This window comes from Streptopelia decaocto (assembly GCF_964273445.1).
Source record: "Streptopelia decaocto genome assembly, chromosome: 1".
In the NCBI taxonomy this organism is placed as follows: Eukaryota; Metazoa; Chordata; class Aves; order Columbiformes; family Columbidae; genus Streptopelia; species Streptopelia decaocto.
Genome location: NC_138663.1, coordinates 91,118,786 through 91,135,730, shown reverse-complemented (window position 1 = coordinate 91,135,730; position 16,945 = coordinate 91,118,786). Strand labels below are relative to the sequence as shown.

The window sequence follows — 16,945 nt, the reverse complement described above, 5'->3', positions numbered from 1 at the left end:
TGGTGCCTAGCAGAAACCCCCTCAGTCTAAACATTTGAAAGGGCTTCATGAATTTCAATTTGTTATACTATATGTGGAATTTGAAATTCTTTCATGAGATTCCTTGAAGTCTAGAGTTATTGAGGTTCTTGTGTGAGTGAAATACAAATGATGAAGGGCAGAGAAAATGGTTTCTTTTTGGTATGAGGGTAGAGGAAATACTTTTATAATTAGAAGGATGAATTTCTAAATTTACTTGATTTAAAAACAGACCTTATCAGCGAGCTGGCAAATGTATATAGCTTACTTTGTTGCACGTGAAGTGGATATAGTTTCATTAACTAGCTTGAAATTGCATTTTCTCTTCAGAATCTTTTGTCATAACATTAAGTTTTATCAAAATGCTACAAGTTACGCCTAGCATTTCTGTAGTTGTCCACATGGCTGCATAGCTGTACTAGATGTTATTTTACATTGTTCGTTACTGACTGAAATAAACACAAGGTGAGTCCGATCTAAAGTAACAAGGTAATACCATGAGGGGTAAATACTACTCAATCTGCTCTTGCCGTGGCATCAGCTTATGGCTTTCCAGTATGATCTGACTTCCTAAAATAAGGATTACCTAGTTGGCTTACATTAATAGGTGGTATCTTGAGTCACTGCTAGAAAAATAATTCTTGGGTTTATACTCCAAAGCTAAGAAGTAAAATTTAGTAACACACTAGAGAAGATAGTGTTTCCTGGATTTATTTTAGTATACAAAAAACAAATAAGGGGGTGTATGACTCAACTGTTGTCTGTCTTGCTATGTAAGGATGGAGGTACAAAAATGTATGTCTTTGAGTGTTTGTTCTTCTGATTTTGAGATTAATACATTTTCACACCTTTTGTGACATGCTTAAATTTGAAAGTACTTGCCTTTGACTCTTACTGTGAACTTCAAGTCAATAATTAGTTAAGTTGCCTTTATATTTTATTAAAAAAAAAAAACAAAAAACAACAAACAAAACTAAAACACCACCAACAACAACAAACAAACAAAACCCACAAAAAACCCTTTTGGTTATACCAGAATTTCATTTTACTACTCTTTTGACCTTTGGGATCCATATTTGATCTTCATACACCATTTTAAAATTTAGCCACAGAAGTGTTGCTCACATGAGTACTAGTAACAGGAAGTGATCTCTTCAATTTCTTTGAAGCTTATTTTTCTGAGAAGGTATAGCTTGTAATTTTTAACCCCATATTTTCTCTTGTAATGATTTGTGGTGTTTTAGCAATTTTGTTTGTTTGTTTTGTTTTTTAGCATCCAAAAAAAATGCTTTATATATGTTAATGAATCAAATTTTGAGAGTACTGTTGAAAGTCATGTGTTATTTATTCGACTGGCGTTTTTCAGGTTTTTAAATGTGTGACGTTGCTAGTTATGTGAAAACTTGTAAAGTGCAAACCATACCTTGCAGTAAGTAAATTTACCTCTGTATCAAAGAATACCGTAGCTACTTGAAAAGGCTTAAATTTAGAAATTAACCTTTCATTGTGTTCTCTATTTACTGGGCCTTTTTTCCATGCTTGGCTGGTGAAAACAAGCATGTTCAATTTGCTGATTAGCAGTTTAATATTGTGCTGCTTGAGATCTAAGTGAAATGCAGGTTTAAAAGGAAACCCTTTGAAAACAACTGTGGCAAGCACCAGGTCATGCTCACTCCCAAGCTCACTGCCAAGTGTGAGCGTTCCCTTCTGTTGCAGATTACCTGTCCCCAAAGGCAGGGTGTCTGGGGTGAGCTGGTGACAGTCTTTCCTTTGAAACCTGAAAAGCCACTGTCATGCAAGGCTGGGTTCTGGGATAAGTAGCACATTTGGCTGTTTGCAGAATTGGGAGAGTTCACAACAGTAGTTGATTTGCAACCTCTTCACTTGCAGATCGGTAGGCTGAAGGAGTCAGTCTTCAATGCCCTTATCAATTAACATTATAAAGTCTTATTCACATGCTCGCCTTTCTCTTAGTATGGGCTTCTCTTCAGCATTGGTGCCTGCTGTCCTTGTAGCTTTACCCTGAGAAATTATCTCCATGTTTTAGAAGTCCAATTAAGGAGTTAGTATTTTAAAAAAGGAACCATTGCACAAATGTACAAATACATTTTATACTTTATTTTTGTAACATTTTTCTCCTTCTGTGGAACTTCTCATTTTGCACTCTCAAACTTCTTGGTATTTATGCTTCTCCTGTTTTTAGCACCTTGTCTCGAAGTTTAGCTTTTGAATTTTGATGGAAAAAAAAAATATCAAGATTGTAACTTATAAAGGAGCTGCAGGCTTTTATACCTGAAAAGAAGGATCTCCATTGAATGATGATTCTGTAGCATAGTCTGTCTGATAGCCTTGCTGTGTGGGCTTTTTCAAATTAGAAAAGGCACACTTACGGCAGTATATAATGCAAAAATCAGAAAGTTAAGTTCTTTTGGGTACCAATTGTTCAGATGAAGGAAAGAAGTATTTGTACTTTTTACGCATCTTAAGTTATGTTTTACTTATATCACTGGTGATCTGGACATATAAATTCATATGTGTGTTGACAGGGTTGTCAGTTCTCTCTTCCATGTATGATCAAGATAATTCTTTAAATTTGTTGACTTTTACTCTGAGGGGGAGCTAATCAAAAGGTGAAAAGGACTATTCCTTCTTTTCAATATAAATATTTATCTTTCAGTCATAAAACCTTACACAGGCACATTTACTACAGTAGCCAAAAATGCTTTTCTAGGATTAGTATATAGTTTTCATTGTTGTGCAAGCAGCAGACTGCAAATATGTATGGAAGCTGGTTCTTTGGGTAGCTAAATGTAATGGATATATGGAACCCAGTCTTAGATGTTGTTCTTGCCTCAAACAGGCTGAGGAAATGGATGAGATCTTGGTGATTAAGGGTGGGGGAAACATTTAGCTTTAAGGGTAGAGCTTTGGCAGAAACTTGTCTCATAGGATGTGTCATGCTGTTGCTGGGTGATGTTTTTTCTTTTGCCAGAAGTGTGATTATGTTTGGTTACTCCTTATGTAATATTCGCATGTGAATTGCAGTAAAACCATTGCATACATCCTTCGTTGCACCATATAAAAACATCTAAAACTCGTATCTACTAAGTAATCATTTATGTTATTTTAAAAATCTTAAGACCTTTTCTACTCTCTATTTGGATCATTGAATCCTTTTTTTGTAAGGATATTTACCTTTTTTGTATGCAGAACCAGAACAAAATGCTCATCATCAACTAAAAATGTTAAAAATACAGTAAAAAAAGGTGTGATTATTTCTTCTGATGTTTCCAGTTAGACTAATTTTAGTGTTACTCAAGTTCTCTGCTAGAAGCAAACTTTGGTATCCATGCTGCTCTGGTTCTTCTGCTGAACAGTCCCCTTTTTTGCTTGGCATTTTAAATCCTTTTTGGTTTGTTCTGTTCTGTGACAGCCATTATATTTGCCAACTAGCTTTCTTTTTCTGAAAGCTGGGCACAAAAGTACTGTTGTGATTTTAATCCTGTGGTGACTTCCTTTACTGTTATCTCACATAAGGTTATGGGAGTAACTTCATTTAAAATCATAGTTGTGACAGAACTTTAAAATTGGTGGGATTTGTTTCTTTTTAGTTTTTTTGTTTTTGTTGTGGAGCGGGACAGGAAAACCTCTAGCAACTTCAGGGCCTAGCACTGCATGAAACATCTGTTTCTTGTGTCCTATGTATTTGCAAATCTAGGTTTTTTTGCAATGTTATTTCTCTTAAGTGTTTGGAATATAGTCAGATCACTTTATATGTTTATTTAATTACTTAAAATAATGTGTATGTTTAATCTGTTAGAACATAATGTTCCTTGAATAATTATTTTTTCACATGAATTCAGGTCTTTTAATTACTACCTTGTTATTTTCTGAGTTAGCTGCTTTAGCTGTGTGCTTAGAAACTTCTTATAGGAGACTGATAAGTTTGATCTTGGTTTTGCACTTCAGAGGACACATCCAAATCATGGATTTTCCTCTGCATTTCTCAAATGTATTAAAGAAGGGAAAATAGTGTATTGGTGTGGGAGAAAGGTGGAGTTGAATAGGGGAGTGTCAGAAAGATGTTTCAGCCTCCCTTTCGGTATCTGTATTTGCACTGAATGAGAAAGGGAAGACAAACAGCCCCACCGTCTCTTTTATGGATGATAGTAATTTAAAAGGTAAAGACAGACTGCGAAATGATGCATGGAGTCTTCAAGTATGTAAAAATTGCACCTGAACAGAATTCTCGAAGGGAGCTGTTGCAAAAAGTCACTTAAAATGTCATCTCCTTTCTGTTTTTCTGCACTATATGTTGTACAAGGAACGGGCCACTTTGTTTTGACAATGTTATGTACTGCTTCTTCTTTGGCTGACCTCATTATATTGAGATTAGTGTGCTTGTTAAAAATGTGCTGATAAACGTGAACTTTAAATAAAACACTTAGGACTCAAGCAGCATAATCTGTCTGATTTTCTGAAGTGCTCTGATTACACAACTTCACAACATGAGAGTGAAGATATGCACGTCCCTCTGACTTTCGTTTTCCTTGGGAAATGTCAGAAGTGGTAAAGTGTTCCAGGGTTGGTTTTTTTCTTGTGTTGGAGGTTCTTTTTGTTATAAACCTTTACCTATTCTCTGGTTTACAGACCTGTTTCAAAGCATGGCATGTGATATATTTTGAACAAAAATAGGTGTTAGTTTTTAATATAGAAAAAGGTATTCTGTGAGATCACTTAAAGTAGACATTGAAATATACATGGAATTGTAAAACAAACATGTATTGTTCCTTCCTCCTTCCATGTAGAATGTGTGTGTGGAGTATGGTTGGGCATTTATTTCATACTTAGTTTAGCTTTTTCTCACCACTCCTGCAACCTGTGCCCTCCCCCCCCCCCCACCCCGATCTCTTACTGGTGATTTTTCCAAGTCTGCTGAGGATCCACTAATTTTAGACTTTTTTTTTTTTTCTCCTTGGGACTAATGAAGGCATGGTTTCAGGTATCCACACTCAGGAAAAAAAAAAAAAGGATGCTAGTCATATTCTTCCTGACCAGTTTGGGATGGGAAGGCTGTTGCTGTGAATCGTTTGTGGATACATGGAGTTGCAGACTGACTGCCTAACTAAGGCAATGTTGCTGTTGCGGTGTCTTTCCTTTCTGCACTGCCTCTGGTACTTCACCGACATTAGGACCAGAATCCTAACCAAAGAGTGAGATGAGCAAATACAGTGACTTTCCCCTCTGTAAACTGTTTTGTAACTTCTAGTGGAGATATTTTTCAGGTCATACAGCCTGTTTCAACTCATGTAGCCATTCAGTGTCCCAGCATTCCTTTAGTAAGGAGCTCCGCAGCTTAATTGCACACTGCATGAAGAACTACCTCCTGTAATTTATTTTGATCCTGCCAACCTTGTTTGGTGTCCCTCTCTGCACTTGACATTTCTTTTCAAGCTGAAGTGTCCTAGTTAGCTGCATTGATCCTTATGTGAAATTTATTTCAATTCTTAGTGCTTTTTGCCTTCCTTTGAAGCTTTTTCAGGCCTTCTCTATCCTGTTTTGAGATGGGAAAGGGTAGGTAGCAAAACAGCATGCAATTTTATAGATGTGGGGATGCACTGTGTTTCTGAGAAGTTAACATTCTGCTTTGTTTAATCTTACTGCTCTCCAAATATTTAATTTGATTTCTTGGCTGTTGTGGTTAGCATTGAGGTGATTTTTTCATTAAAACATCTACCATCATAACACAGTCTTGCTCTTGGGTGGTGATTGTATCTATACTGTGCCTCTAAGGTCAAAGTATTGTGAAACACCATAGTGGGAACGGATGTTCTGTTTCTACCTTTGACCATTTGGAGGCTAAAACCACTGAAGTGTGTTCATTTGCTCTGTCTGCTTGGTTTCTCCTAAGGCTTTTGAGATTTCCTATACAAGGAACCTTGTTAAAAGTGTTTTGGAGAACTTGCAATAGATGTGTGAGGCAGTACTATTTTATAAAGTGTTTATTCTTTCTTGTAAGAGGAAGACTATCTACAAGTCTGCTAAGTCTTTTCCAGTTGACCTAGATATCAGCTGAATTAAGCTAACAGATTTCCAACAGGAATTATTCAAATAAATTCAGTGGAAAGTCAAAATCTACTCACAAAATATTAATCAGTCTTAACTGTTGTTGGTGAGGAGAAAAAATTACCAGTCCCATCATCAGTGCTTTGTTTTGGAGCAGCTATAACCAAACTGTCAGAAATGGGGCACTCACCTGCTCATGTTGCAGAGCCTTAAACAAAGCTAGGCACACAGCTTTGTAACTGAAAATATAGGCCACTTCACCTGACTTAAAAGCCTTTATTTAGTTCACAGGGAATTAGACAAGTCTAAGTGGGATTCCCAGACTTTAGAGTCAAAAAGAAATCCTGAAGAGGGATATATCTGGTTTTGGTTTAGCCTGTGCTTTGTTGGCCGGTCTGGTTCTTGAGATAGGTGGGCCTGGTGTAACTAGGATTGGGACTTTGTAGCTTTCTTGAATCCAGTTGTCTCTTCCATATGCTATGAAGTGCTTTACCTTTCTCATTACAGCATAGTGTCTGGCATTGTGTTTTGCCACCTGCTTTTCACTTTCTCAGGTTGTGGGAGATCTCAGGTTTCCTCAGCTGGAGAAGAGTGCCCTGAGCCCTGAAGTGCAGCTAGGCCACTCATCTGTTTATACTGAAGCTGTGCTGTTAGGATGAAAAAAAATAAGAGTAGGTGAGCAAAAGGAGCCTGGCTGCAGTGCAATGACATAAGCTGTATGCTGGAGTGTGGAAGAAATAAGGTTTTGGATCTCTGCTTAGAATACTGCTTAAGAGTCATATCTTAGCTGTTGATTAAAAGAGGAAAGAGGATCCAAAGTCCTTGGCCTTCTAATTGCTGGGAGACTGCAGTGTAACAACTAGTCTGCCACAGAATTGCTGGGTGCCTTTACAAACATCTGTTCTATTGCTACGCTTTGTGCTGAACTCAGTGCTGTTTTATACATGGAATGCTCTAAATGGACTGGGCCTTTCAGAGGAGTTCAGCATAGGGATACTTGTGTAGAAATATTCAGATGGTGCTGAGTTATTGAGCCTTGCAATGTGGACATAGTCAGTGCTGGAAATCTGCATTTATTGATACAAACAATCTTAACTAGGTGACCAGACAAGGATTTTTCTCCGTTACAACACCTATTTTACACCTTCATGTTTCTCTATAAATAGTGATACAGTTCTGTAACTATAGATTGGGGCGTAACTAGCTTTAGTTACATCATATGGATAAAAAAGACCAAATAATTTGATCAGATAAGAAAGAGTGGCTGATATATTCATGCCTTTATCTGCTGACCTAAAGGCTAGAAGGGTGCAGGCTAGTCATCAGGACAGTTTTTTTTTTTTTTTATTACAAACACTGCTTCTGAGGGAGAAGGAGGGAAAATAAAGCAGGTTCAATATTAACTAATTATTTCTGACTAAACAGAATGTTTTTCATTCTAATATATATTTCAATGTTTTTGTCATTAGGTTGTTGAAGACTATGCTGGAAGGTGGCAGGTTCCTTTGCCTCAGCTTCAGGTGCTTCAGACGGCTCTCTGTTGTTTCACATCTGCCTGTGTATCATTCCCAGCTGAATGTGAGCACGTACAATATGTATTGAGTAGCCTAGCTTTGTAAGTATATATTTTTTTAATTATTATTATTACTGTCTTTACTAGTATAGGCAATATTACTTTTCTAATAGCATAGGGTCTCAGAGCTCCACAGAGATTTTAAGAGTGGTTTTACCAGATGATGTAGCTACTTGGAATCGAGAATTGCTAACTGAGGATACACCACCTACAATTCAGTTTAGTTTTTTTATGTATTACAATGTTGTGTCATAAGAGTTTTCTGGCAAAATGAATAATCCAAATATATAAGTGATCACCATTCACTTCTTTTTGGAAAATCTTATTTTGGAGTATTTGAAGATCAACCTTTGACAATACATAATTTTAAATAATTTGTCTAAAGTTTTTACTGTTCTACATCTAGTGATGTAATAAGCTAAGTATTTGCTAAGATAAATTTTTTGCAGTGTTTAATAAATGAGTCAAATTTAAAATCTATTTTTATGTCTGTCATCAAAATGCTTATAGGAATGACTTGTTATACAGCTAACTGACCAGAAGTCATATTCAGCTTAAAGAACTGCAGAATTATAGTTCATAAATCTTACTATAATCTTGATTTTTCTTGATGTATTGGTGGTTTTCTTACATGAAGGCTGAAAGTATCAGGGTAATAATCAGTAGATAAGTAAAAGTCTGGATTTTGTGTTTTGTTTATGTGTGGTTTTGGTTTTTTGTGGTTTTTTGTTGTGTGGGTTTTTTTTTTTTGTTTCCCTTGCACTACAACCCTATTTTTCAGGTTTCAAAACCTCAATGTTGAATGGAAGAAAAAAAAAAAAATAAAAAATCTTGAAGTGAATTAGATGTACTTAGCCAAGATGCGATGTACTTGATCTTCTCTCAGCAAATGGGGACAAAAACCTAACAGCTAGCTTTATTGTGAGTTTGAGTAAATCAGATTTATTTGTCCAGGTGGTTAAACTGCTTTCTTGTTGAGGTGTGCTTTCAAATACAGCTGGATATCTCAGTTCAGAATTTTGTGAATTTTGTGTGTAAATGTCTCACTTCCACCTCATCTAGTCCTCAGAAGTGAATGCTCTCCTAGGCTTCTTCTCTTAGTTTACTTGGTCAGGACGACTGGGTTGTTTATCTTTTCCACTGTTCTTGAGCTATTAGTACTAATTACATAGTAGTCAAGGCTTTATTCAGTACACTTACAGAGTACGTAGTATCTTTAAGTGTTGGTGAAACTTCATCAAGAATATTAACTGTTTTGTGTGTGCGTGGAACTATTTGATGTGGGACTATTTTTGGAATCATAGACCACAATTTTTAAAATCAAAATGCTCAGGTATTGGAGAATGACTAGCAGTTGCATCAAAACATGGTGAATTTATTTTTTTTTTTAACTAGGTTTTTAGGAAAAAACCTCACAAAGTTCAAATCCCACTTTTATATACTTTTAAGTGTCAAAACTTGGGGAGGAAAAAGGTAGAAATTCAGGTATTCGTTGTATGTAGGGTGGTCACTTCCTGATAATCTAGAAGTGAATTGTATCAGTGAGTTCCTGTCACCCTTGTCTATCTTTGTTTTTGGGGCTGGGTTTACTCACTGAGATTTCCATTCTAGAATGCTAGCTTATTTTTTCTTCTGAATCTGCTTGCCTGGTGTAGTTTTGCATATGATATCATAAAGGGATCCTGGGACCTAGTAGTTGCAGTTACCTGGGAAACCTTGCTCGAATCTCTTTTGAAAATTTGGTGTATATTAAGTCTTAGTTGGAGAGCAAAAATCTGCCTGACTGTATTGTCATACTACTGTAAGATTTCCTTGGTAACGAGAAAATAAGCTATTAACAGTGTGGTGGCTGCATTTCCTATACTAACTAGCTTTGCTGTTCATCACAAATGAAGCCGCATCTGTATTGCCATTAATATAAGGGGGTTTTAATAATGGTGCCAGGATACCGGTGTTCTTAGGTAATCTTCTGATGCCAATAGTATCAAAGTAGTGGTATGATAAATCTAGAAGCACCAGTGTTATAAAAAGGTGTATGTGCAATGCTGCAGGCTAGTTTGAGATAACAGGGCCACACTGGAATTGGCTGTAGTATTTTTTACTTGAAGGAGACTGATGAGGAAGTATAAATATTTTGATAGTTTCCGTTAATAGTCTGAGTGGAGCAGGTACATTGATAAGGAAGAAAACTAATTTACACTTGTTCACTATTAATTTCCAGACTTTTTTTTTGTTTTTCAAGATTCTATTCTGTTTAAATCAGTCAGAGCAAATAAAAGTGGATGCATGCATTGTTTGCTATAACTAGTTTTGTTTTCTTATTTAAGTCCCAGTTTGGCTGCTTTCCAGATCACAACATGACTCATGCCTGACCTTTCCTAAGAGTCAAGTATGCTGCAAAATTTTGTTTATCAACATGGAATGAGAAAATGTTTTTCAAAACAAAGTACTTACTCGGGTACTGGTTGTTTTTTTCATTCCATATTTGAGTTGAGATTTAAGGACATAATCTGGAGAAAAATTCTGTCATTGAACATAATGAATGTGTATCTTAAATCTGGCATAGTTTATCACTGGTTAGGTTTGGGTGTTACCTTCAAATATGTTGAAATTTTACTTTAAATTTGGGGATAATTGCAGTGAATTTAATTGTTCTGTGAAAGAGTTCATTGTCCTGCTGTTCCTGAAAATCTGCCTTTTGTTTTAAGAGCTGTCACAACAAAAGACTAAATGCTGTAGTTGGGAAAGAAATTGCCATGAGCAAGAGCTTGAGTCAAAAACCTGTAGATTGGAAGAGTGCCGGCACCTCTTTCAGGAGTCATTTTCTACTTCTTCCCTCTCTGCCTTCTTATTCACCCTGTTCATTTGGAAAAAATGCCTTGAATAATCTTAAAGAAAGTTATTAATGTTCTCTTATGTGACCAAAACCTGTCCTGTTTGTAAAACACCCTAGATGCACACTTTTTCTTGCAGTAATCTTTTCACTTCTGTCTTTCCCTCTTAGTCGCTCGGTTATTGCCTGCTGCTCATGACTTTCTCAACTAGCAATTGCAGATTATGTTAGTGTGGTACTTGGTATTTACCTTTTCCAAATAGAATATAAGTTTCTCAGAATTTTAACGCAGAGCAATAGCACGTGCACTGGAGCTGTCTGTAGATCCATGAGATCCAACTACCTAGTTTTTGATTGATTTGATTAAGTAGCAGGTATTATCTGGAAGTATGCTTCTGTCAATGAAGACCTAAAGTAGCTCTGGAAAGCTACTTTTTACCAGCCTCTCTAAATCTGCTATTGGGATTATTTATCTCAGTCACTGTATTAAAATAAATAAAATGCTAGACAAATAATTTAAGTTGATGGAAAACATGGAGACCACAGGTCAGTTTGAATCTAGGCTGCTGTTGAAAGGATCTATCCTGCCTTATCCCTTATCTGCCACCTCTTTTGAGGTAACACTTGCAAATTCATGTTGCTTAAGAACTTGTTTGTGGTAAAACTGAAGTTTTATCAATTCATTTGAATTGTTATGCTGTCAGTGTTTCAGCTGGGATAGAGTTAATTTTGTTCCTAATAGCTGGTGTTATGCTGTGTTTTGGATTTAGTATAAGAAGAGTGTTGATGTTTTGGTTGTTGCTAATCAATGCTTATACCAAGTCAAGGACTTTTCAGCCAGGAGACTTGAGATGCACAAGAAGCTGGGAGAGGGCACAGCCAGGACAGCTGACCTAAACTGGCCAAAGGGATATTCCGTACCATATGAGGTCATGCTTAGTATATAAACTAGGGAGAAGTTAACCAGGGACTGCTGCTCAGCAACAGGTTAGGTATTGGTCGATAGGTGGCAAGCAATTGTGTTGTGCATCACTTTTTTTACATACTCTTTTTATTTTTACTGATGTTGTTATTTTTACTGCTGCTGTTATTATTATCCCTTCCGGTCCTATTGAATTGTCTTTATCTTAACACATGAGGTTTACCTATTTTTTTTTTTTTGGTCCATTTCTCTCCCCCATCCCACTGCAGGGCTGTAGGGAGTAAGTAAATGGCTGTATGTGGTGTTTAGCTGCCTGCTGTGTTAAACTGCAGCACACTCAGAAGATGGATGTAGCTCCATAAGTCTCCCTTTGAAAATAATCTTTGAAGGCTTTTTTAAAAATATGAAATTAATAGTAAAAGGCATTTATTTGGAAATATGAAATTAATAGCACCTTTAAACCTGTATCTTCACAGAGAGACATCAGTGGGTGTTAGGGCAAGACAGGCTGAAATGGAGTAAAATGTGTTAGTAGAATGTGCTTGTCATACTTGAAAATATGAATTGCCGTGAATCTGCATTCATGTGAAATTACTATTCCTTGAACATAACTCCTTATACACTGCGCATACTGTAGTAATTTTACAGTTGTCCTATCTCTTCCACAAAATTGTTGCATATCTGACATATGCTTTGGCTTTGGGGGAAGGTTCACTTCGTAATGGTGAATGGGGAGAAGCAGTATGGAGGAAATGAGTTCTTGAGGGAGAAGTCAGGCGGGTACTGCAAGTCTAAATGTCCTGAACTTAATGTAAAAGGTGCAGCAGAAGGGGTTTTAAGTTATGCTTAAGTATAATTGGTTTTATTACTGATTTGGTCTCGTTAGCTTATCTATAGCGGTATTGTATTTGCAACTTGGTGTTTGATGAAAAATGTATTTGCAGTGTGTCTGTGGAAGTCCAACTTCCAAAATCCAGCACAAAATATCAGATCATGATAAAGTTTTTGAAGTATGAATTGCATTTAGAGAGTGTCAGCATTAGCAACTCTGGCATGGTCACGAGTCTAGAACTTACGAAAGTCCTAATTTTGTTTTTAGTGCTGTGAAAACTAGTAGCCTTATAGTAGTTTCATTTTTTTAAATTAACATTTTTAGTTTGGTTGACTTGTCAATACTTCTGTTTTTTAGGAGTTTTTTTGAATTGCTGCTGTTCTTTGGAAAGGATGAGTTCTATGAAGATCCTTTGAAAGATATTTTAGGTTCAATCCAGGTAGTGTTGCCTACTTTCATATAAACCTTTTATTTTAGTACATGTAAAGACAATTTTTGTGGATATATAACCTGGAGGAAATGTGCCATTATAATGAAAGAAGGTAGCTACTTTGCTTACATTCGTACCACGTGAAAAAAACAAACAAAAACCAAAGAAGAGAGAAGCATTGCTTGTTTATAGCTAATTAGAACCTAATGTCATCCAGTGTTGGGTACCAGTTCATGACATGAAACCTCAAGTTTCCCTCTGCAGTTTTAAACAGTAAATTTGAAATTGAAGCTATATCTTAATGAAGTCTTCAGGTCAGCATAGACTTGCATTTTTTTAAAACTGTTGTACTCTTGGCTAGACTGGGACAAAGTTTAGTATGGCTATATACAAGTGCATAAGAGAAGCGATCCTGGATTTTAAAATTTACTGTTTCTGCCAGAAGTCTTTTTGACCTGAACTGATTTTGAGAGTTAAGTTCACTGCATGGGAAGACAAGCACTTGTGCCACGATGAGAGGAAACTTGATTGTATGAAAAGGAGGGAAGACAGGGTTGTTTCTTGTGTTAATACTGATCATGGAACTGCAGTTTGAAAAATATCTATCCCTTCTGTTATTTTTATGTTGATACCTGTTTGCTACTGCTGCTACAAACGTGTCAGCACATTACTGTTACCTTAATTATCAAACTAGCAGCAATTACATGCTTGATTAGAATTGGTGGAAGAATGGGGTCAAGGAGTGGCTTAGCAGCCTCAGGAATGGGTAGGCCTCTTGCATAAGAGTAATTTTGGCAGTCCTGCAATAAGTGCTTTTCAAAAACAGTCTATGAACAAGAAAATTTAGGAAAAAGTGTGATGTGTAGTACTTTTTTCTCTGTGCTTTTGTATTACAATTCTGTTGGATCAACTTTTAAACAATGAATGTTTCAAAAGATATCTTTACATAATTTTCTAGATAAAGAATTTCTGAATTAGTTGTGGCATCAAACTGCTAGTGAAAACCATTGTTTCAGTTACTTAACCATTTTTTTACCACCAAACATATCAATCTCAATAGAAAAGAAAAAAAATTGATTTGAAACTGAAATTGAGTTGAAACTGAAAGAATTTACAGAAAAAAGGCCTGTGAAGAAGTCAGTTTTATGTACGTGAAAGCCATTCTTCAGCTGCATCTTTTTGTTCAAAATTAGATGCCTTTTTTAAAAAAATTCCACTATTGATCAACATTAATGTTGACACTTTTACCAGCAAATAACAAGGAGCAGGGGGAACTTGGTATTTCTGTTATGTAGACATTTGGAGAAAAATGGTTGCTTGAAGGCTCATGGCTGAAGTGGCTTAATTCAGATTTTCCCTCGTGGGATTCAAACACTATCACTGGATCACAAATCCAGTGCCAACATGTCTAAATCTGTTCAGACTAGCATGAGGTGAAGACTTCTCTCACAGCATACGCCAGTAGTATCTATAATTGAAGGAAAGGTGGTTTTGCATTGTTATGCAAATGACAGGCTCTTGCTGTGTGAGTATAGAAGACATGAGCATTCTGTCTTCCACAGTTCTGTGTCACTGTTTTTAGAGAATATAAGTTGTTGCTTTAGGGCTTTGTGTAAACCTAGTCAATAAAAGATTTTGTAGCTTGAATTGTTGACTGAGGAAATACTGAAACATGTGAGTTTTCCTGTTTCTTATGTTTTTGATAGCCTGACTTTATTTTTAGACAACATTTTTTTTTCTTCTTTCTAATTGTTCTTCTTTTTATGTGTAGGAATGTCAGAACCTTCTAAACAGATACAGAAATATGAACCTGGAACTAGTGACTCGCATCATCCGAGATGGTGGACCATGGGAGGATCCAGTATTACAAGCAATTCTTAAAGCAAAGCCTGTATCACAGGAATTAGGTATTTAATTTACCAGCTTAATTTTTTAGAGTACTGAAAAATGTCTTAAATTACGCTTTTTTGATATTAGGGTCAAGTGTTGATAGGTGGACTTGCACACAATTTAACTATTTTTCTGTAGTAAAATGTACTGGTCCCTTTTTTTATTAGAAAGAAAACTAAATTTCCTTGCTAGTAGTTTAATTCTACTTTTATAGCGTAGAGATTATTCAGATACAAGAGCCTATTGAGGAGTGACTTATAAAATGTATTTACCAATCCCCAGTGTTCAAGCCCTGAAGGCACATGGCGAGTGACTTAAATTCAGTTAGGCTACTGCAGTAACATGGTCAGGGGAGGACCTGATGTGTATTTCTGTCTTATGGTACTCTGACTCATTTAATTTTTCTTTCAAATTGTAAATACTTGGGCTTATGGCTTTTCTTGATTCTGTGACTACAGAATGAGGCCTATGACTACACCTGATATCTGCTTTCTGTTTAATATGTAATTCCTAGAGTTAGGAGTAGGAGAAATATTTCTGTTTAGGCTGCAAAGTAAATCAGCATTTTTAACAGTACATGGAAACAAACATTACCAGAATGTTAATGAAAGTTCATGAGAGAAAAAATACCCAATCTACAGTAAAGTCTTTACTAACATCTTATGTAACTTATTTGTTAGCAGTGTTCACTAAAGACCTCTTAAAAGTTTTTTCTATTTGATAGTGGTAGCAAACACTAGTTCTTTAGTTACTATGGTATAATGCATTATTCAGATTCATTGCTGTGTTTATGACAATGTGTTCGTTCTGTATGGAGAGGAAGAGGACTATAAAGTCAGAACAGTTCAGTGAGCTGCCTCTTTAACCAGAGAAAGTCTCTTGATAGCAAATTAACATGATTAAGTGGGTAGCCTTTTTTGTTTTGTCTCTCTGGTGAAGCAAGCACTTGAGCAACATAGTTTACCCATTATTTTGATTATATATCTGATAAACTTCTAGTCAAATGCCTACAGAAACAAAATGAAAACAAAGATTATCTTTTTGTTCTGCATCACATGATGAATTTTAGAAGTTTTGATGGTTATGATCTAAAGATAGGTCTCAGTCTCCATCTCTCCAGCAAAGAATTAGTTTAATCCTTTTGCCTTAATGATTCCCTTATTATCATCATGAAGCCTGTATATGATGGGTAACAGTTTGAGGATTTTTACTTAGTTTTAACCTGACAGAGTGGGAATGAGACTGCCTGTTGTCACTAGACGGTCATTTTGCTTCCTTATGTTGCAGGCCACATCTCCTTCCCCTCTGCTGAGGTATTCTTCCTCCCTTTATCTTCCAATATCCCCACGTACACCCTTGACATACCTCATCCATGATGACAAACATTTTATTTTAAATAATGTCTTCCGAAGGCTTTTTCTTTCTCCTTGTACTTCCTCTCAAATCTGATTCTTGTGAAGTCTTACACAAAACAAACATTCTGTGCTGCATTATAGGCTGGCAGTATTTGGCGTGTATTTTGAAACTTGGCCATGTAGCTCCCTCAGGGATCACTCTTTTAAATGAGGAAAACTGGCTATTATTGCTGAATCACCAACCATTGCTTGCAAAAGTCAGTTTGATAAATATGCACTGTGTGAACTACATAATCCTGTCTTGGATCCATTAATTACACAGAGAAGCTTAGGGCAAGGCAAACCTCGCTGAGTCTGTATTTATGTGACTTGTAGTACACTATGAGCTGTTTCAGTCTATTTTGACATGGCTGGGAAGGAAGGCAGTCTTTGGCTTTAAAGAAAAACAGCAGAGTTGAAACACAGAAGCAATAAACTTCTAATAGATGGGGGAGAATAAGGCAGCCTACTGTGAACATCTAGAAGATAATATTGTAGAGAGGGGTGCACTCAGGTGTGAGCAGTTAATTAGTTTCTGAGCTGATGGTTGGCATCTATCGCTCTAAAGCAAAGCTCTGTGCATGCTGCCTGGACAAGAACAGATGTTGTTTTTCCCAAGTCATTTTTAATGTATCACAGACTTGGCTAAAAACTACTATAGTTAGCGGTTGTCTTTTGCTTGGGGGGGGATAAAAGAGCTGTAAATGCTGCATTGGTAAAAAAGGGAATTTCACTACAGGGAGAGGACACAATCCTGCCAGTGGTGTAGCTGAAACTCGCAGTCTGTTTAAAAACAGTGTTGGAGGGCGGGGGAGCCCCCCTTCCCTAGGATGTGGTGCTGTCAGAAGTGGGATTCTCGTTTTTGGAACAGAGGGGCATGCTGACCTAAGAGTTCCTCATACAGAAAGTGGAAATGAGATAAAAAGTTAACGCGTATTGTGGACCATAATTTTCCCTTGTTTGAGGGAAAAGGGTGTTACAGGTAGT

The 16,945-nt window shown here is 36.5% G+C and overlaps 1 protein-coding gene across 4 annotated transcripts in view; it reads left to right on the top strand.

The window, feature by feature from the left end:
- Positions 1–16,945, top strand: part of ZNF654 (zinc finger protein 654) — a 36,564-nt gene that overhangs the window by 3,607 nt on the left and 16,012 nt on the right. The window contains exons 2-4 of one of the 4 annotated variants that reach the window (XM_082055493.1): positions 7,554–7,699; positions 12,602–12,683; positions 14,446–14,581. In XM_082055493.1, coding sequence (XP_081911619.1) covers positions 7,554–7,699; positions 12,602–12,683; positions 14,446–14,581 — 364 coding nt within the window. Of the gene's footprint in view, positions 1–7,553; positions 7,700–8,521; positions 8,579–12,601; positions 12,684–14,445; positions 14,582–16,945 lie in introns of those variants that run through there. The other 3 variants (XM_082055494.1, XM_082055495.1, XM_082055496.1) reach the window with 3 other exon arrangements.